Source organism: Egretta garzetta, unplaced genomic scaffold (genome assembly GCF_000687185.1).
Source record: "Egretta garzetta isolate BGI_Z169 unplaced genomic scaffold, ASM68718v1 scaffold56, whole genome shotgun sequence".
Taxonomy (NCBI): Eukaryota; Metazoa; Chordata; class Aves; order Pelecaniformes; family Ardeidae; genus Egretta; species Egretta garzetta.
Window position 1 is genome coordinate 3,407,950 of NW_009260182.1, and position 20,079 is coordinate 3,428,028.

At 36.9% G+C, this 20,079-nt stretch overlaps 1 protein-coding gene across 2 annotated transcripts in view; it reads left to right on the forward strand.

Annotated features, from left to right (window-relative positions):
* Positions 1-19,863, forward strand: part of POLR3A (RNA polymerase III subunit A) — a 51,421-nt gene extending 31,558 nt beyond the window's left edge. The window contains exons 19-31 of one of the 2 annotated variants that reach the window (XM_009641964.2): positions 395-532; positions 2,168-2,338; positions 3,201-3,314; positions 8,034-8,120; positions 8,206-8,288; positions 9,984-10,154; positions 10,779-10,872; positions 10,981-11,073; positions 11,512-11,676; positions 12,364-12,528; positions 12,825-12,956; positions 14,207-14,339; positions 18,037-19,863. In XM_009641964.2, coding sequence (XP_009640259.1) covers positions 395-532; positions 2,168-2,338; positions 3,201-3,314; positions 8,034-8,120; positions 8,206-8,288; positions 9,984-10,154; positions 10,779-10,872; positions 10,981-11,073; positions 11,512-11,676; positions 12,364-12,528; positions 12,825-12,956; positions 14,207-14,339; positions 18,037-18,185 — 1,695 coding nt within the window. In that variant the 3' untranslated portion in view covers positions 18,186-19,863. The other variant, XM_035897252.1, reaches the window with a different exon arrangement.
* Positions 19,864-20,079: the final 216 nt, after the last annotated feature.

The following is a 20,079-nucleotide window of genomic DNA, read 5'->3' on the forward strand; positions in this document are numbered from 1 at the left end:
TCTTCAGCACTGCAAATACCTTTGCTATACTGTTGCAAAAAAACCGTTCTTACCGCCTTTTCAATTTTTGCAACTTTTAAGGGAGTCCAAAGTGTTAGAAGATGTGTAGTGTTTGCCAGGAATGGCTAGAAGCATGACAAGGCTGGTAGGAGGAGGAAGAAAGTCAGTTAGATTACTTTGGAAGAACTAGGCAAGGGTTTTGAAGCCTTTATTCAGATCTAAAATACAGACATTGAACTTCAAAGCTAAATGCAGCTGAGACAATTGCTATGTGTTTTTGTATGTATTGGCTAACTATCTGAAAGAATTTAGATGACATACAACGTGCTTTTCTGTAACATGCATACAGATTGTACATTGCATTTTAACCCTTTTTCCCCACTCTTCTCTGTAGCTCCCAGCAGCAAAAGGCTTTGTTGCCAATAGCTTCTATTCTGGGTTGACTCCCACTGAATTTTTTTTTCATACAATGGCTGGTCGAGAAGGTCTGGTTGACACAGCTGTAAAAACAGCCGAAACTGGATATATGCAGGTAACTGTCAGTGGAGTGGGGTTTTTAGCAGTCTTGCAAAAGGAGGATATTTCTTATGTGCATGTTGAGGTGAGGGGTGGGGGGAAAAGCACATACGTTATGTGTATGTGTGTTTGTTTTTAATGTAACAGAGTAATTTATACTGTGAAATACATGACTTTGCCCTAGTCTCCAGTAGGTGTGAGGTTTGTAAACCAGACCTCAGGTGATGGTACAGTAACATGCTTGTATTAAGCTGTTTCCTCTTGAAAATGGGTTATAAAAGCCCTTGTTCTATGGAATTATTGAGGACACTTTCTATGCGGTGTGTGTTCCTAAAACCCATGTGAATGGTGGAAGTTTTGTCCATACATTATCACATAGATTGGAGTTGAGTGCTTTTTCAGATACAGTATTTCAACAATGAGAAACAGAAAACACAAATCCTTGGTTTCGGTTATTTAAAGAAAGATCGTCTGGATGACAGAAGCATGGCTAAAATTCCCTTTCAGTATCTGTCCTTTTTAGATAATAGGCACCTTGGCCATATAGACTTGGACTTAAAGTTCTGTAAGGTGTTAGTGTCTTTGTCTATATCTGCTGTGAAAATAAATGTCCCTCCAACAAAGCTTCTTGCTATTATGAGCAGTCTTGAGACTTCAGTGAAAATATTTAAGTAGTTTTTTAAGTATAGTCTTCTTGCCAGTCCAACAGGCAGTGGAAAAGCCAAGATAATTTGGGGCTGGGGATGCCTTAAGAGATAGGCAGGTAACTCTACAAAGACTGAAATCAGTTCCTTTTGGGGTGGGTGACTAATTAGAGCATTTGTCTCCCAAAGTAACAGAATAATGTTTGCGTATGTGTAAATATATACAAATATTTTACAGATTGCTTATTACATTTTTATATCTTTTTCCTCACCGACTTTCACCCTACATGAATAAACTGTAGCACTTGGACTTTGGAATTTAAAAAAAAAAAAAAATCTTAACATTTGTTTCATCTTACCTTTTCCTGAGTGAAAAAAATTTACCAATTTATATTCTTTAGTGACCTAATTTACTTTCATGGAACAATGCGGTCCATCTTGCAAGTAAAAACACTTCTAACCACTAATGCTTCATCACCTGCCTTCTTTTTGGGAGGTGGAGGAAGGAAGATGGTAGTAAAAGGATTTCCCAATACAAGGAAATAATGTAAGAGAAGTAGCTAACACTGGGAGAAAAGTAGCACCTGCTGGCTTTGCCAGATGAGCTATTCCTTTTTTGTCAGTGAAACTAATTGTTGGCTGGTTTTGCTTCCATACACAAAAAGTGTTGTATCTCTTGAGAAATAAACCTGATTGGAAGAGTATGAATATTCTGTCAGGAAAAAAACCAAATTCCTCAGACCATAGTAGGTTCTTGTAGCTTATGTTTTCTATATGATGGAATCTCTAAATGTGGAGAATTGTAGTGTTGCTTTAAATTTTGTTATTGTTGGCTTTTATGTTCTTGGGAATGTACAGTAAAGCCCATGACTTAAAATCGGTTTTCATGCGTGCTAATCACTATGTCAGATTTATTTCCTGAGTCCATTTTCTGTACGATTTTCTGTAGCTATTTTTTAAAAGATCCCCTTTACTTTCCTTGCACTTTTTTTTTTCCTTCCCTTTAGAGGCGACTGGTAAAATCACTTGAAGATCTTTGCTCACAGTATGATTTGACAGTCAGAAGTTCTACTGGTGACATTATACAGTTTATTTATGGAGGAGATGGCTTGGATCCTGCAGCCATGGAAGGGAAGGATGAACCGCTGGAATTCAAGCGAGTTCTAGACAATATTAGGGTAAGGATTACTGAAATCTTTGTTGGAAGTGTGAAAAGGCTATTAAGCATGTAGGAGAAAGTAGTAAATTATGGAAAGAATTGTTTCAGTTGAAGCTATTTATTTTTAAATTGCTTTTTTGAGTGGTCCTGGTCAGTCTTTCAGCACGTATATACTAAGAGGTATAGATAGTTTTTACATTAGAACAGAGCAACTAGGACCAAACTGTGTATAAGCTGTGAAAACCAGAATTTTCTATTGGGCTTAGACATAGTTCCAGGGCCTAATATCCAACTCACTAGCCAAATTACTACTGGCTTAGTTGGGTACTAGATTGGACTTCCATTACACAAAGTAATTCCGTACTAAATCCAGACATGCATGTTCTTTGTGGTGAACTACTTAAGTCAGAGGCTTGGTGTGGTGTTGAATAACTCTGGACATAGCGTGATGTTTGAAGAATGGTGGTGTTTGGATTTGTGGTTGGTTTGTTGGTTGATTGTTCTTCACACCCCACCCCACCCCCAAATAAAAGCCTTTTGCTGAAACAGCTGTTCAGATTTCTGTAATGTGAGTGTAATAAATTGATAGAATTAGAAATGTTTGTGTGTGTCTATGTATACCTTCAGATTTACATAAATAAGTAGAAGTGTATGTGGAACTTCACAGTAGTCTGATACTATGTAGTAAAAAACAAACAAAAAAAAACCTAAACAAAAAAAAAAACCACCCCACCCTCCGAAAAAACCCAAACAAACCAAAAACCCCAAACCAACCAAAACTAAAGAATGCTGTTAATCAATCGTATCCATCTATATTCTGTGTCTTTACAAATTTTTGTGCATATGTTTTATGTGAAGAAGTAATTTTTTTTCCTCTTAAGGCTGTATATCCATGCCGAAATGAACCAGCCCTTAGTAAAAATGAATTGGTGTTAACATCTGAGTCCATCATGAAGAAGAACGAATTTCTTTGCTGCCGAGACAGTTTTCTGCAGGTAATTATCTCACTTCCTTATCACACTGTGATTAACTTTTCCTTATGAATCCAGGAAGTTAAATAAAATGGTCTTACCAATCCGTAGAAGCAATGGCTGAATTTTATGAATTAGTAACAGGAGTAGTAGTTTGTTCAGTAATATATTTCTGTACATTTTAGGGGGCGGGGAGGTAGGACTAGAGTAATTTTAATTCTTGTTATGATAGTTGCTCACATTCACGACAGGAACATTAGAAATGAGAGAAGAATCTAGTGATTTTTTAGTAGGTGTTGCTGGAATTTCTTTCCATAGCAAGGTGGTACAATAATTATGTTTTTCCCCTGCGATGTCAGAAATTAAATAATACTTATTGACTCGATGTAAGAAACGACTAGGGCTGAGTCTCGTACTCTGTTATTATGCATATGTTTTGTTATTATCAACTTACTGAATAACTGCTTTTACTCATTTGCTTGTTTTCCTGTCATAGAAACACCAGCTGTACACTTAGACCTCTTTACCCTGCTTTCTTAAGATACTAATCCTGCAAAAAAATTCTGTCATAGGAAGTGCTTTGCTGCAAAGGGTTTATCTTCCAGGGCGCACTTACATGTCTGTTAAGGTTAAGTGAATGTTCACGTGACTGCTTGCATATTGAATTGTAAAAGTCAATTTGTTTGAAAGAGCATTAAGTGATTTTTAGTATTTATGAGAGCAGCCACACTTAAGACTACTTTGGGCGACAGTGATAAAAACTGTAGAATTAACCTGCCTGTGGACACGTAAAGCTGTTACCTTGATGAGCTTCCTGATTACTGGCAGTGGTGAGAACAACATGAATTTAGTGACCTGCTTTTGAAGGGTTTCTTTTTAATAGTGCTTCAGAGGAGAAGGTGACAAAACTAGTAAGCAGTTGTTTATAAACCTGATTTGCAATTACGTTACTAGAGCAGAGATGAAAAAATTATTACATCCATACTTGAAATGTGCTGTAAATGTTAACTGCATCTCTGAAGGGGAAAAAAACCCGCAATATGCAAATATCAAAGTTTGGCAATGAAGCAGATCTTCGAGGTGTACATCTTTTTAATCATAGGAAGAAAACTTAAATAATTGTTAATTTCAGGAGAACAGATACTACTACATCACCTTAATGGTAATTAGTTTAACTTAAAATCTTTATGGTTTAGATACTGTTACATTTTCTTCTTTCCTTTTTTTCCTCTGTTCATCCTTGAAGACATTAACTGAGACAGGTTATGAAAAATATAATGAGGTAACTGTAGCATGTGTGTGCACTGTGTGAGCATTAACGTTAGTGCTTTTTAGCTAAAGATGTGTGTATAGTGCTAAAGCAACTGATTAGCATATATACATTGCTGCTTGTTAAATTATAATGTAGGCATTCATCGCAGTAATTTAACCAATTCCTTTTTAATGGTGAAAACTGTGACCCATTAATTAGTCCCCATAGATAAATTCGATAATTTTGAGGAAGCTTTCTTTTAGTACATAACTTCCCTTTCTAAAACTCATTCTTTTAACCTTTAGGGATATTAGCATGTTTTTCTGATGTTTTCCTATCCCTTCCTCCTCCTTTCCCTTCCAGAACAGAGATATTTCTTATTGCTGTTATTTTACCAGGAGGTTCCTATAATGGGCTTATCCACTTTTGTCCAGAAAACAGTATGTCTAAAGAGCCTTTTTCAAACAGCCTAGTGTTCATTCTGCCTGCACTCTGCCCTCACAGGAGGGAATTCAACTGATGAAAAAGCAGATTGTTGGCTGGCACAGTTTCAATTGCGTTAATACTGTAACGTGTTTGAGTATACTAAGATACAGGTGAAAGGAATTTTTTGTTTTCTCCTCATTGAAATTGGGAATATTTTTTAGAAACCCTCACAATTAAAAAAAAAAATCTTTTCTCTGTGGTTTTTTTTGAGATGATAGAATATGAGTACTGGGGAGTGTGGTGCAAACATGGGAAAGGCTGAGCACACAGTCAGTGCTGGCTTATGTAGACCTGACCTAATGGGTCTGCCTGGACTTGAATGGATTATTGCTGGATCTTGTGGGATTGTCTGTACCATTCTGCAGTTCACTGGGCTTCTTAACTGTGACAATTCTTAAATTAGCAATGCTTCACATATAGAAATGATCGCGCTAGCTTAAGTGCTGCGAAACATGATGCAAACACCTGGGAAACTGGGCTTTATACCCTGGGCTGCTATTTTGACTAAACATCGGCCCTGTAGGAGCTAACAAGGGCCACGCTGGGTCAGTTTTGTGCCTTTGTGTTAAACAGGTCCAGACTAAAAGATTTGATAGGTTTAGACGATGTGAAAGAACCAATGGTTTCTTGAGCTCGCTGCAGAAGTTACGTAGCTGTGCTCCCTGAGGACAGTGTTGCACTGAAGAGAAGTCCATAGAGACAGACAGGATCAGCAAAGAGTGAGCTATGTTTTCCTTTTATTTGTAGCATAAATTAATCCATAGTTTGGATAAACCGCCAACAGATAATTGAAAGTTGAGAGGAATAGGTCATTTCCTCTTTTAGCTCTTGTGCATGAGTAAAACTTCAGATAAAGAAAAACAAATGTCTTGAGAGATTTATCTTTTATTTCTCACCTTTTTTGGCTCTAATGTATGGAAGTAACATATCATTTGAGTACCTTATTTTTACAACTCAGAATGATATATAACAATTGATTTAGTATGTTGGAAATTATTTTTTTTTAAAGTATTTTGGAACTCAGGGACTGTCAAAGGGGAAAGGTTGACAATAAACAGTTTGCCATAATGCTGTGTGCAGTCCTATGCTATTTTGGTCTTCATATGACCACATAACCAACTTTTCAGCCACTATGACAACTTCTTTTGAGGAGTTGGTGGTGCTGTGGTTATTATTACTGTCCCCTGGTTTTATGTGAGTAGGTGAAAATTTAAAAGAACTTAATCTTCGATGTTCTGGAGGGAGAAGTTAATGTTACAACCTCTGCCTTCTCCCTCTTCCACTCCTCCCTTCCTGCCCCTCCACAAAAGAAGCATCTTTCAAGATAGAATTATCTTTAAAGTCTCTCCTTAGTGTTTGGGTTTGGTTTTTTTTTTTATACATGAGCTGTTCTGGGTGATCTTCTGCAAGTCCTGCAATATTCCTTTTTTTTTTTTTTTTTTTTTTAATGCACCCATACTAAAAAGATTAATTCTTCTAATACCACATTACTGCTTAATACTTAATTTAGGAAATAAATCAAACTGACCCTGAAATATTTGCATAAAATTGATAAAAACCTTTAAAATGGCAACATATTTAATTTGTGAATTAATATGACTTACTGCAGGGCAAAAGGGGCAGAAATGTATGAATGCATTCTGTTCTGATCCAAGTGGGGAAACAACTTGAAGCATCCATTCCAGCAGCACACTTCTGTTGTCGGTTCTTTCACTTGAACTTTTTTCTAGTATTCACAGAAAATAGCGTACTGTCTGAAAATATCTTGAATACCACTAAGAATGTTGTTATTGTGAGAATCTGAGGATTCTGTCAGGATGTAATAAAAGTGTTTTGATGAGTTATGAATTTGGTTGTAAAAAAGGCAGTTGCTCAAATATTTACTCAATTTTGCAAGTAATTTTCAGTGCCTGGCTACTGCAGTGGTTGGAAGGAGTCCAGTACGGAGTGAAGAGGCAGCGATAATTATACAATCATCGTCCTGGTTGTCAGGCAGGACTAATGGGATGGAAACAGTTTAAAAGGACTCTAAAAATCAAACTATTCACTTCTCCACAGAGGCTTTCTTAAGTCATTGTTGAAGTAGATGCGAAGGATTTCCTCTTGCTTTTTGTTTGTATTTTGGTTTTGAGAACCCTGTGTTATGGTAGTAGCTTGCACGGAGCCCTCTTTTATGGAAGAGTTTAATCTCTGGACCTTATATTTCATGACTTCCAGTGTACATATCTATATACAAAGGGTAATGCCCGAATGATGTTTCATAGAAATGTTGGATATTTTTCTAACAGTATTGTTTCGATTTATGTTCCAGTAAAGACTGCTAGAACTACTTTTGGGTAAATCTGGTAAAGGAATGAAAGGCTTATGTACTATTACATGTTAAATACAATTATCTGTAAGACCTCTCTGCAGCATAGAGCAGTTATTTGAACTACATTAGGAAGAGACTAATGTGTATATATCAATTTTGACGGCTTTTTCCTCAAAATAAAGTACATCTTGAATCTCTGAAATATATCTGGCAGGTATCCTTTATAGAATTGCTCTCTTGCTACGGTCTTTCCACTTTGATTTATTCTGGATACTGAGAAATGAGTGAGATTGCGTTTGTGTCAGTATAATCAGAAAATAAGAAATTTGGGAATTTTTAATTATTATTATTTGATAGTAGAATCAGTTTCACTAAGTGCAGGGTAGGAGGGAAGGATCAACCAAAGTCAAATCTCTTAAGTTTTCGGTATGTGCTCAGGAAGGATGCTTTTATTCAGTGTGAACCATATTCCTCATGTACTGCTACTAATTTGTGGTTACACTAGAGTGAATCTGGTTTGCTAAATTCTAGTGTACATGCGTGTCTTAAGTTTTGATGTTCCTCTATTCATATTGTGCATTGCTAATTTACTATTGCAAACATTCCATTTGCAGCCCCAAGCAAATAACTCAGTGCTGAAGACTTTGTGTTGAGGCCCACGTCTTTGCTTACTGTTGTTTTAATATAATTTCAGGAAATTAAAAAATTCATCAAAGGTGTTTCTGAGAAGATTAAAAAAACTAGGGACAAGTATGGCATTAATGACAATGGCACAACAGAGGTAAGTAGTTTCAAGGGAGTAATTATCTAGCTATTTTAAATCTTTATAAGCTATTGCATTTCCAATTGTTCTATTCTCTTTTCAGCCACGGGTTTTATATCAGTTGGATAGGATTACTCCAACACAATTAGAGAAATTTCTAGAGACTTGTAGGGACAAATACATGAGGTAAGTGTTTAGCCTGTTATTTTCTCTGTTTATCCCCCTCCCCCCAATTTGGTGTTTGTTGCTTCGTTTGCAATCTAGGAGTGTATTTTGGTATTTTTACTGTATGAGTGTTGGTTCTGTTGTGAATGCAATACAAAGAAAGAGTAAGAAACAGTTGGCCCCAATGACATAAACATTGCAAGACAAAAGTAAAATGCAAAAAAAAAAAAAAAAGCATCACCATCTACAGGTGGGTTTGTTAAGGCAGAGTTGAGTCTTGTGCAACAGTTGTAGAGGTGTGACAGAGCTGAGGTTTTTACCTTTCTGTCTTGAGTCAAATCAGATTCTTTAATTAGAAGATTCTTACTGATTTGTCTTCTTTCCTTTTACATTATAGAAAAAATGCTTTATATTTCTTTTTGTATTTCTTGTGCGTGCAAAGCTATCTGATTGTGTTTAGGCACCTTTCTTCTGAAATAGTAGTAATCATTCCAGTGAACAGTTTTATTCTATTGCTACTTACTACTTATATCCACAGATCGTGTTTTGACAGCAGATTCTGGTAAAAGCCAAAAGTGGTAGGATACAGAGTGAGAGAGGATATTGTTTAAACACTAATATTTTTACACCTACTGGCAGACATTTTCTTCCTCCCCCTCTTGCAGGGTATTGGTCCAAACCTCCAAAGAGTCCATGCGAAACAATGTCTGAATAGATCAGTTTCAAATCCATATGCACCTTGATGATTATTCTTGATCTACACACTCTGTGAAGAGTTATGTCACGCTTTGTGCTAACATGATCTTGACTCTGTTACACACTTGTAGGAGCTTTTTGTTTGTTTTTCTTGGTCTCTAACAAGATAGTGGTAGTGTAGATGTTTTCATCTCTCTAGGATGAAATTGGAGGGAAATGCAAGAAGCTGCTACAAGTTAGATTGATTTAAAGCGGTATTGTGCCTTGAGTTCAGAGGTTATGTTTTTTCTGGAAAAGCAGATCACATTGCACTCTGTGTAAGCTTAAGAATGCTAACTGTCAGATCTGAACAAAATTGTAGTGGGGAAGGTAAATCACCACTCACATCTCATTTTGAGATTGCATATTATAGAGTAGTGGTCTTAATTTTTTTGTACTGTAAGGACAAACAGTTGTCAAAGTACGTACATTTTAGAAAGGGAAAAATGTGGGAAAGAGCCCATTACATGCATAACTTGAAGGGAAAGTAGGTCATCAGTATAGGGCTTTTGAATAAAATGAAAACAAGAAGGCATTAATATCTGGATTTTGCTCTGATTAAGAAGTAATCTGCATAATAATGTCTTAAAGAAGACTTAATGAAGTTCTCTCATGCTTGAACATATAAAGGGGAGTTTTGGAAATGTTAGTGGATGGGCTTTCCCTGAATGGGGAATCGTGAATCTACTGCTTGATGCTTAGGAGAAGGAGGATGAGCATTTTGTTTTCTGTTATGGATGTTATACTGGACCTGTGGAATGCCTGTGTGGTGAGGCATCTTCTTGCCTTGCATGAGATCAGTCTTGAGTATTGGTGACCTTTTAACCTCTCTCCTGTTTGTTTATTAAGAAAAAAACATTAACAAACTTGTATATTACATATATACCAGAATACTTTCTGTCTTTGCTTGCTTAGGATTTTTTGTCTTGCTGAGTTCTGTGTCTCTTTCTGTATTGTTTTATGAGATAATTTCTTTGTCAGAGCGCAGATGGAGCCTGGTTCTGCAGTAGGAGCTCTTTGTGCACAGAGTATTGGTGAGCCTGGCACACAGATGACTCTGAAGACTTTCCATTTTGCTGGTGTTGCTTCAATGAACATTACTTTGGGTGTGCCAAGAATCAAAGAAATCATTAATGCTTCAAAGGCTATTAGGTACTAACATTGTTTTGGTTTGGGTTTTTTTCCCTTTGCCTAAGTGAAACCTGATGGATAAATTTGCAATATGCGATAGCGTTTCCCTGTTTTCAGTACTATGCTAGACAACGTTGAATACATGGACTACCCAAACCAGAAAAATCTAATGTCTGTCCAACTAAGTGATACTTAGGGCCAGAGAAGAGACAAGTTTTATTTTTCTGAAAATTAAATGAGGTAAAGTGGTTACTTACTAAGTTTAATATTCAATTAGGAGTGTCTCATATAATGTAAATTTTTCTGGTGTTTAGTGGTAGTTGAAGCATACCTATTCCTAGGTGCCCATGAAGCCAAACTTAAATAATACTAGAATAGCATGCACCATGAAAATGGTCACTAGTTGATGTGTTATAATCTCTTGTGCATTTGCTTGTTTTTACCAGCCTGAAGTATGTGAACAGTAATTTTCTTAAAAGTACCTGAGGATGCTGAAGGTCTCTATCTCATTAAATACTACTCTAGATACAAGAGGGGTTCCGTAAGGCAAGCTGTAACTCAAATTGCCAACTGTAATCTATCTGAGCAATTTCTTAATTGGGTTTTTTTTGTGTGTGTGTGTGTGTGTGTGTTTATTCTTTGTAGCACCCCTATTATTACAGCGCAGTTGGACACAGATGATGATCCTGATTTTGCCCGTCTGGTTAAAGGAAGAATTGAGAAAACTTTATTAGGAGAGGTAGGAAAACTGTATTGTTGCTAATGCTTTAAATGTAAATATTAGCCAGTTGCTATGGGCATTTTAACCATTTTCATATGGTAACTCTTTCGTCCTTATCTCTTAAAGATTTCAGAATATATTGAGGAAGTGTTTCTTCCAGATGATTGTTTCATCCTAGTGAAGCTGTCTTTAGAACGCATTAGACTACTGAGATTAGAGGTGAGTTACTCAGTTCTGTTCAGAATATGCCTTGGGTAAATTCCAAAGGGTCTCTTAATCCTGTCTCAGAAACAGAAATTAGACCAGTGGAAGTTTAAAAAAAGAAAGTGAATGAAGGATTTTCTGTGGCTACATCACATCTGGAACTTTTTTCCGTTTTTTTTTTTCCTTGTAAAGTGGGTAATTTTTCCTTTATTTGGAAATGAGAAAACATACATGCATTTATTGGTGTCTTGTTAAACGGGAGGATGCCATTTCTGTCCATTAGTTAACATACAGGCTGGTCCACTCATGCCAATTTATGAGAGTAACAATTTTTGTTTGTTTTTCTACATTCCGCTTTGTTATATTCTGTTGAAAGACTGCTGCATGTATTTAAGCAGATTTACATATGTTAAGAGAGATACCCTGATGTTTGCTGGCTGACTTTTGCCACAGGTGAATGCAGAGACTGTGCGCTACTCTATTTGCATATCTAAACTCAGAGTAAAGCCTGGGGATGTGGCTGTCCACGGAGAAGCAGTTGTATGTGTGACCCCTCGTGAAAATAGCAAGAGTTCAATGTATTATGTATTGCAGTCCCTGAAGGAAGAACTACCAAAGGTAAAAACAAAGGCTGTCTCATGCTTTTGTGGGAGGTAATTGGGAATAATAATTTGTAATAATGATAATTTGTTCTATGGGAAGACAAAATAATGCTTGTCAGTATTGACAATGAGGGTAGGCTGAGTCCATAACTCTTAGATTGCAATGCTACTGCTTTATAGCTGAAACTAAGCTTCCGTTACTAATCTTTCTAAACAAAATGGAAGCCTCGATACTTTCCTTACAACATTTACTGAAGCATTCAGAGCACTGCAGTTGTATGAAACAGTTACATACTCTTCCAGCTAGAATTGAACCACATGACAGTATCTGGCATTTTTGCAGCTTTCTGTGAGGAGACTTGTCTACTTTGGATTTTAAAAATAGTGATAAGTGAATGTTATTATTGGCAGGATGCCTTTTTGTTTGTGTGGATCTACCACCATTCAGAGACCTAGGCCTGAGTGTGAGGACACCTGGCATAAAATATAAAATGTAGGTAGTGAGTAAGGTTTATAGTACACTGTGAATGCCACATTTACAATAATGTATTTAAGAGCAGGAAATATTATTTCATATGTATCTTAATTGAGCACTTTCTTAGGACCTCCAGTCTTTGGAGTAGGTTTGAATGCTGAAAAGGGTTACCTTTTTCTACTGCATTACTGTACAAATCAAAGTTATAGGTGTTTTTGTTTTGTGAAGGTTGTAGTGCAAGGTATACCAGAGGTTTCCCGAGCTGTCATTCATATTGATGAACAAAGTGGAAAAGAAAAATATAAACTTCTAGTCGAAGGTGATAATCTGCGAGCTGTTATGGCTACTCACGGAGTGAAAGGAACAAAAACGTCCTCTAACAACACTTACGAGGTAATGTTCAAATGGGTACTGTGGGGTTTTCCCCATAGCATCTTTTTTACAGATGCTTGTTTGTGCTCACATGCAGCAGTTGATATCTAATCAAGCCTGATTTCACTAACAGTTGTCAGAATGCATTAACATAAGAGAATAATTCGACTGGCAGCACTCTTCACTTCAAAGAAGCTTTTTCTATAAATATTTTTAAACCAGAGAAATGCAAAAGACATCAGATGCTATTAGTTCCAGAAATATATTTGCTCCCAAGCATTTGGTTCTTCATTAATCTGACATAATCTCTTGTGTAGGTAGAGAAGACACTAGGAATTGAAGCTGCTCGGACAACCATTATCAATGAGATTCAGTATACAATGGTGAACCATGGTATGAGCATTGACAGGAGACATGTTATGCTGCTGTCTGATCTAATGACTTACAAGGTTTGTACTATGCTTTTTATCGTCCTGTTTGTACAAATTAATTTTACCATGTTTGATTAGGACGGGTGAGCTAGGGAAATGGAAATCAGTTATAGGTTTACCTAATTGTAAGTTGTATTGACCAAATACTGTTGTTTGTGTATCAAACAAAATGCTTAATTAAATCTAGTTCTTGGGGGTAGGTGTAAGAAGGTCTATTTTGACTGAAAACAAGTTGATATAATCAGTAGGGAATCAATTTTGTATTGGAAATAGGAATCCTAAAAATTGTGGTATGAAAATCAACTGTTCGGGTAACCATGCATGCAATTTAAGGCTTGCTGTGCAGAAAACCTCATGGGGTGTGGTTCTTAGCAGCTGCACGCTGTATATGAGAGTTAAAGGATACAGACATTACAAATAGAATCAGATTACATGTAGAGTATGAACAGTCTTCCAGAACTTGTTAGTGGAAAATCATATCTGTTCTTTATTGATTGACTTTCTTTCACATCCGATACGTTTTTTAGATTTGAGTACACTTAGTGAAGTAAGACTTTCCGCTTTGCCTGCCAGAGTGCAAGGGTTTAATTTGGGTAAAATGGATGAAGGAGTTCTGACTTCTCCCAAAACTGTAGGGCTTTGTTGTATTGAGCTGCAGCAGTCCCCAGGGTTGGCCATGTGGAGCTGCAGCACAATAGTGGAAAAGGGCATCAGAGTGCAGTGTTTTACACTTGCTCAGCTCCTAGCATGCATTCTTTTGTCTGTGCTTCTGACTTGTGCTTCTGTGCACAGTCTGCTCTGTGCACAGTCTGCTATAATCAGGATGTTCTTTAGTAACAGAGGCAGAAATAAACCAAGTTAGTTTAAAAAGCTAATTACTTCTTTTTGCGGACAGTGAAGAAAATGAAGTTTTAACATCTTCTGTAATCTTCTGACAGCTGAAGTCAGATTTAGACCACCAAATTTTGTAGCTCAGCGACTAGTTTATGATTGTGTGTTTTTTCTCATGGCCATGTTTCTTTCAATCTTTCCAATGTTCTTGCTTAAAAAAAAAAATCTATTAATCATTTATAACCGCTTGTGTTGCGTATGAATAATCACATCTGTTTTATTTAAATTACTACCAAACTATTAACCTTCAGGATGTTTAACCGTGAAGCAGCATATTATGACAATGCTATATTTTAGATAGTAACCTTTTTAATTACTACTTGTTTCATGTGTTTATTAGAATAAAAACTGCATTTCTGTTTTTCGCATCAATCAAGGGTGAAGTGCTGGGCATTACTAGGTTTGGACTGGCAAAAATGAAGGAAAGTGTGTTGATGCTGGCTTCTTTTGAAAAGACTGCAGACCATCTCTTTGATGCTGCCTACTTTGGACAGAAGGATTCTGTTTGTGGTAGGTATTGCAAATTCTGTTGCAATTTGTGGTTCTTACCCAGCATCTGTAAACCTCTTCAAAGCACTGGATTTTTGCCCTTTTTAAGCTTTCTGTTCAGGTTACATGTCAAAAACTTCAGGTCTGAGGCTGATCCATACTTCTTGATCCTAAAAGTTTGGTGCATGTTTCTCTACTTCTAATCTAAGTCAGAGATCTTAAAGTCAGTTGGACATTTGTTGTATGTTTCTTAAAGCAGACTTCTAGTAATTTTACTTCTCACCACATAGCTCAGTGAAATGCCAGGAAATTTGTCCCACTGTCAGTAGTTCTGGTTTTTGCAATTGTGAAAGTTTTGTATCTTCATCACTTAGAGCTGATTAAGGAAAGGAATCCAGTACCCCACTCAGTATTCAGGTTTTGTTTTCATGCCTAATAAGAAGCAGGAAAACAACGTATGTCTCGGGTAGCGTAGGTGAGTACCATACCGTGCATAATAATTGCTTATGTGATTAGTCAGTTGTACCTAGAACTAAACAGAAAGGCAAAGTTCTTGACTTCTTCAATTAGTTCTGATCTAAATAGATGAAAATCGTTTGTGGTGGGTTGTTTTGTGGTTTTTTGGTTTTTTTTTTTTTTTTTTTAATTAGAAGCCTTGTTTATCAGTGCTCCATTCATTAACAGAAAAGGCAAGATCCCTGTCCTGAGAAATTTCTATTGAAATGTACCTGTTCTTCAGTTTTAAAGTTAAGTTCATTAATGTCCACTGAATCATCTTCTCACTGAATAAATGAAAGAATCTGATAAGCGTTCAAAATACATGTATACATGCATACATACATACAGCCAAACAGAAAATTCAGATAGATGAGTTTTGTTACTCTGTTTGTCTCTTTATTTTGCCATTCTGACCTGTATTCTAATATGTGGAATTGAAATTTTTTTTAAACTCTTTTGCCCCGATTCCTCCTAGATTTCATTCTCGTTTAAGCTGCATACAGTTTGGAATGACTTGTTAAAAAGTCTCTGTCTAGTAGATTAAACAGAGAAAAGAAGTCAAGCAGGGTTCACCCTCTTCATCATGTGTTTATGTAGGGCCCTACCATCCTGGAGCTGTCAGCGCTCATTTGGAGTTTCTGGGTGCTAATGAAGCATAAAAATACAGATGTATTAGGTTAAGGTTTACTAGTGTGTGTGTATTTCTGGGTGGTTTTAGAAAGCGTAGTTAATTTCAACCAGTGCTTTGTGGACAGTCTATTTCCTGAATTGCTGCAATCTGTTAGAAATGTTTGTATTACTGCTTTGTATTTAAAGAACTCTGCCACTTTCTGGCTGTCCAGCATTCCACGTGAGTAGGATTTTTTTTTTTTTTTTAAATTATTATTTGCCCATGATTAAAGCAAAGATCCTATCGGAGGCTGATTCCATCCTGGACAATAAGGAAGAGAAAATGTTTTCTCAGTCCCCCTTGAGTTGGTAAAATCTTGTTTTGAATAATGCGGAAACCAAAGATCTTCTCATGTCACCTTCTATGTAAATGTTTTAGTTCAAATAAGGAAATGGAATGGACAAAACAGAAAATTGTTGTCTGTCTTCCAAAACTGAAGAGATGATACTGGTTTGCTTGTATGAAGAAGTGTGGTGCGGCTGCCTGACCTGGCCATCACTAGTTATCTCCTTGAATTGCTATGACAAGATTCTTAGACACTCAGAGTTTTGCATCACCAAAGCAGGAAAAAATTACAAATGTTGCCAAGAAAAATGAGTATGTACCCAAAATCAACTATAGGTGCTGAACTGAAGGGCATCTCAAACCAGTGCTTCTCCTGAATGTGTGGGTGTTGTTTTAGACCATGTGGCCTTTGAATCCCTTTTGTCTTGAAGGATGCTTTTTCCCCCAAGAAAATGGGGAACAGCTGATTCCTGCTTTACCCACATAAAGACCAGCATTTTCTTTTGAGAATTGCTGATGCAACCTTTCAGGGGGCAGAGTGCTTGAGGAGTACGTCCAGTTCCAGCAGCATCCACTGGGTACTGGAAGCAGGATCAGCAGGGAGCGCTACTATCTGTAAGCCACTGCTTGCAGATCAAGTCAGTTTGCCTTTCTGTCCCCTTCCCAGAGAGCAGCCAACAGCACCCTCATGTCTAACTTAGGAGTGGGAACTGAGAGCTACTGATCACTGCTGTGATGCTCATTTATGAGGAGGTGGTCTGGAAGGGAAGCGTCAAAAATAAAACTCCGCAATAAGAGCGGTGTGACTGGCTTCATCTCTGCCTAGCTTCTTCCAGCTGAAAGCGAGAGCAGCAGTTCACAGCCATCAGCCAGATGCTCAGATCTGCTGTAGAGTGTCACTGGTAGTGTTACAAGACGTTGCACTGCAGGAGTCTCGAATGGCCATTAGAGCAGAGCGTGCTGTCCTGGCAGTTCTTCTGCCATCATCATAATCATCATCATTATCTTCACCTGTCCATTAGGATTGTCATTGACCTCTAGTATTACCTATCTGAGCAGATAGGTAACATACACTTGGTTGTTACAGCAGCATGTTCTGTCTGAACGTTTCCTACTATACATGACTGCTGTCAGATGCTGCAAACCATTACTTTGTCCATGAGGCAAATGGGAGATGGGGAGAAAGGGCTTCTGGTTATATACATGGAAGTATGGCAAGGGAAGAAGGATTCCTAAAATCTAAATTCAGTTTCCAGGGTTTAGTGGTTGGCTCGGGGTGAAGGGTTATTGTGCAAAACCAGGTAAGTTTTATTCTGCTGAGTGTTAGCATTTATCCATTGTAACCTGCATGCTGTAGGGGCTGTACAAAGTAGTGGACCTAAACACACAGTAACTCCTAAGCATTCTATTTGGCACAAGATTAAGTGCATAATGTTCCAAAATATGTAGTAGAAACGCAGCAATGGTCTAAAAGCAAAAATACAGAATCTTAGTTCGTATAAATTTAAATTACCAATCAAATCTTGCCAGAATTTTAAGCAAATTAATTTCCATCCTTTGTGCATTCAAAGGTACAGATTTTTATTGTTATTTTCTTAAACATTTACATATTCTTATACTCCTGAGAATGTGTGAAAGTATCATTTGGATCATAACAGTATGCAGAGGAAAAAAAACCACTGGTATCTGATAGCTTGCTTTTAATGTGGAACATTCTTTGGAAAAGTTTTATACATCAGCAGATCTGGAGTATATATATGTGTCAGAAATAGTTGGGACAGACTAAATCTTTAAATTCAAAACAAGCGCTTTTTGAATCATGAAAATGCAAAAAGTGGTGTAGCTGAAGTCATGGTATGTCTCCTTCACGGGGCAGTTGCAGCGGTTTCAAGGGAACTGGGCCAGATTTGACTGAAGTCTTAGCACTGAGTCAGTGAATGAACATGAAGTAACTTTGCCTTGGATCTTCTGCTGTTAGCAGAGGGGAACGTGTCTTCTCCAAAAACAAACCTTCTGAAGCACTTTCAGTGCTAGAGAAGGTGTTTAGGCTAGGCTGAATTTTTCCTATCTAGAATGTAAGTAACACAGATCAAATAGCATACTGATCTGATGACCACAATTAACTTTGTCTAGCGAAGAGACCTTGGTCTTTACATGTGAGGTTCAAGGAGATTTGATAGGCAATGCATAAAGAATGGGCAAATGACAATAGTTTTGTAAATCCTTACTCTTCAAATGTTCAACACATATGGTTTTTTTTCCTAGGTGTTTCTGAGTGCATCATCATGGGAATTCCGATGAATATTGGAACGGGACTTTTTAAACTGTTGCACAAAGCAGACAAAGAATCAACCCCTCCTAGGAGGCCTCTGATATTTGATAATAATGAATTTCATATTCCCATTGTTACATAGAGCCTGGACATAATATAAGAAGCACAACAAGAAATAGCAAGAAAACATCGTTTAACTTAAAAAATGTGTATTATCAGTTCTGTGTGTCTCTAACTGTGACTTGGTAAGTGAAACACTATTAAAAGAACTGCCCAATTGTTTACCACCTTTTGGTAGTACAATCCCGAAAGGAGAGACTTCTCTGCACCAGAGAGTGGAAATAAATTTAAAGCAGATTTCAGCTGATAAAATTTTCTTCTTCGCGTGCTAGAATTAGATCTTTATGTTAATATTAATGGGTGGAAGTTGTTATTAACTCGGTATTAGACACACCTATTCAGATTTGGTTAAAAAAGAAAAAACCCAAACTACAAGAGAGGTCTGTGAGCCTGGGCAGAGTGTGTTTGGAAATGGCCTTTCAACAGGAGCTGCAGAGGTCAATCTATGGCTGTTCAGAACAAAGACTTCAGAAAGCTAGAACTGAGTCTCTGATTAATTCATACTGAGTTAAACTTCAGGAGTGCTGTTGAAAGTGTTCGAAATATTTGCTCTTTGCTTGTGTGTTTTTAATTGTTTTTCTTTTATCCTAAGTTATTATCCAGTAAGCAGTTTTCCTCCCTGGGATTCTGCTTTGGGGCGTACCTGCAGGAAGCTACAGATTGTAAAGCTGCTACTAAATTCTGAGAAGAACTGTTATAAGAACATTACAAATTATAAACAGCTTTTCATATTATAGCAGCTGTTAAACTGCTGGAATCTGTAATTTACAGCAGTCTTAGTTTTGGGAAAGTTTCATAATTGAGCAGGATCACCTGAACAACCTGGTTTATTTTAATATATAAAGTAGAAATAGAAAGGGAAGCTGTTGTCATGCATTGCCATGAAATAATTGGAAAGTATTTTAATCTTTAGCCCACTAGAGCAGTTTTCAGAATGAATATAGACTTTAAATTATTTCACTGCACTATGTTTAAATTTACTCTGGTGCTATGGAGGGAAAGTATGTGTTTTCTTGTCGGCAGTGTTTGGATATTCAGTGTGCTCAAAACATGGGTCAAGGTTGGAGAGAAACAAGGTAGAGAGAAAAGCTGAAGTTGTGCACTCATGCAGTAAGAGCAGGCTGCTGAATGATCTAGCATTTGAAAATGAACGGGTTAGTGCTGCAGTCTGTCTTCATGTAGCACCAAAAGAACAGCGTGAAGCAACATTGAGAGAATGTAAATCTGTTGGTTTAAGTCTTAAGGTGCCACTGTGTTGGTTTTTCAAATCATCTTCCATGCAGAGAAGACCTGCTATTCTCAGATCACTTTGTATTTTCAGTGTCATACTAAGATACACTTCTGCCTATATTTTGGCAGGGTAAAGATTGAGAATGTAATGCATTTAGTGTCTGCTCTGAAAGCCGTATGTATTTTGCTATCTCCCTTTTAACAATAGAAATTTCAGAATAAATTTAAATTTTCTTTGTGATCTCAGTGAGATTGCCACTTACAACTACAAAAAGAAATAGAGCTAGATTTCTATAGGGACAGATCAGTAAGTATAAGACAGGTAGGGGCCAAATGGCAAAAAAGCCCATAAGCCTTTCCTGTGGATAAGTACTTCATTTTATTGTGGGAAATTCTACTGAAAATGCTTGGTATTTTTGTGAATAAAGATTCTTCTGAAGGTGTAAATGGGTGGAGTTTGTATTGGACTGAGTAACCACCTCTTTTTTTTTTTTTTTTTTTTTTTTTTTTTTTTTTTTGGTAAATATAGTGAAATGCAGCTATTTAAATGGTGGGTTTACTCTCTCTTGTATGTGTTAAAAGTATTCAGTAAATTACATCTGTTATCATTGTCTTTCATACAACAATAAAAAGAGGCAGAGATAAAGAAAATGTAAACCTTGTGTTTGTTTACTGATGCATTATGT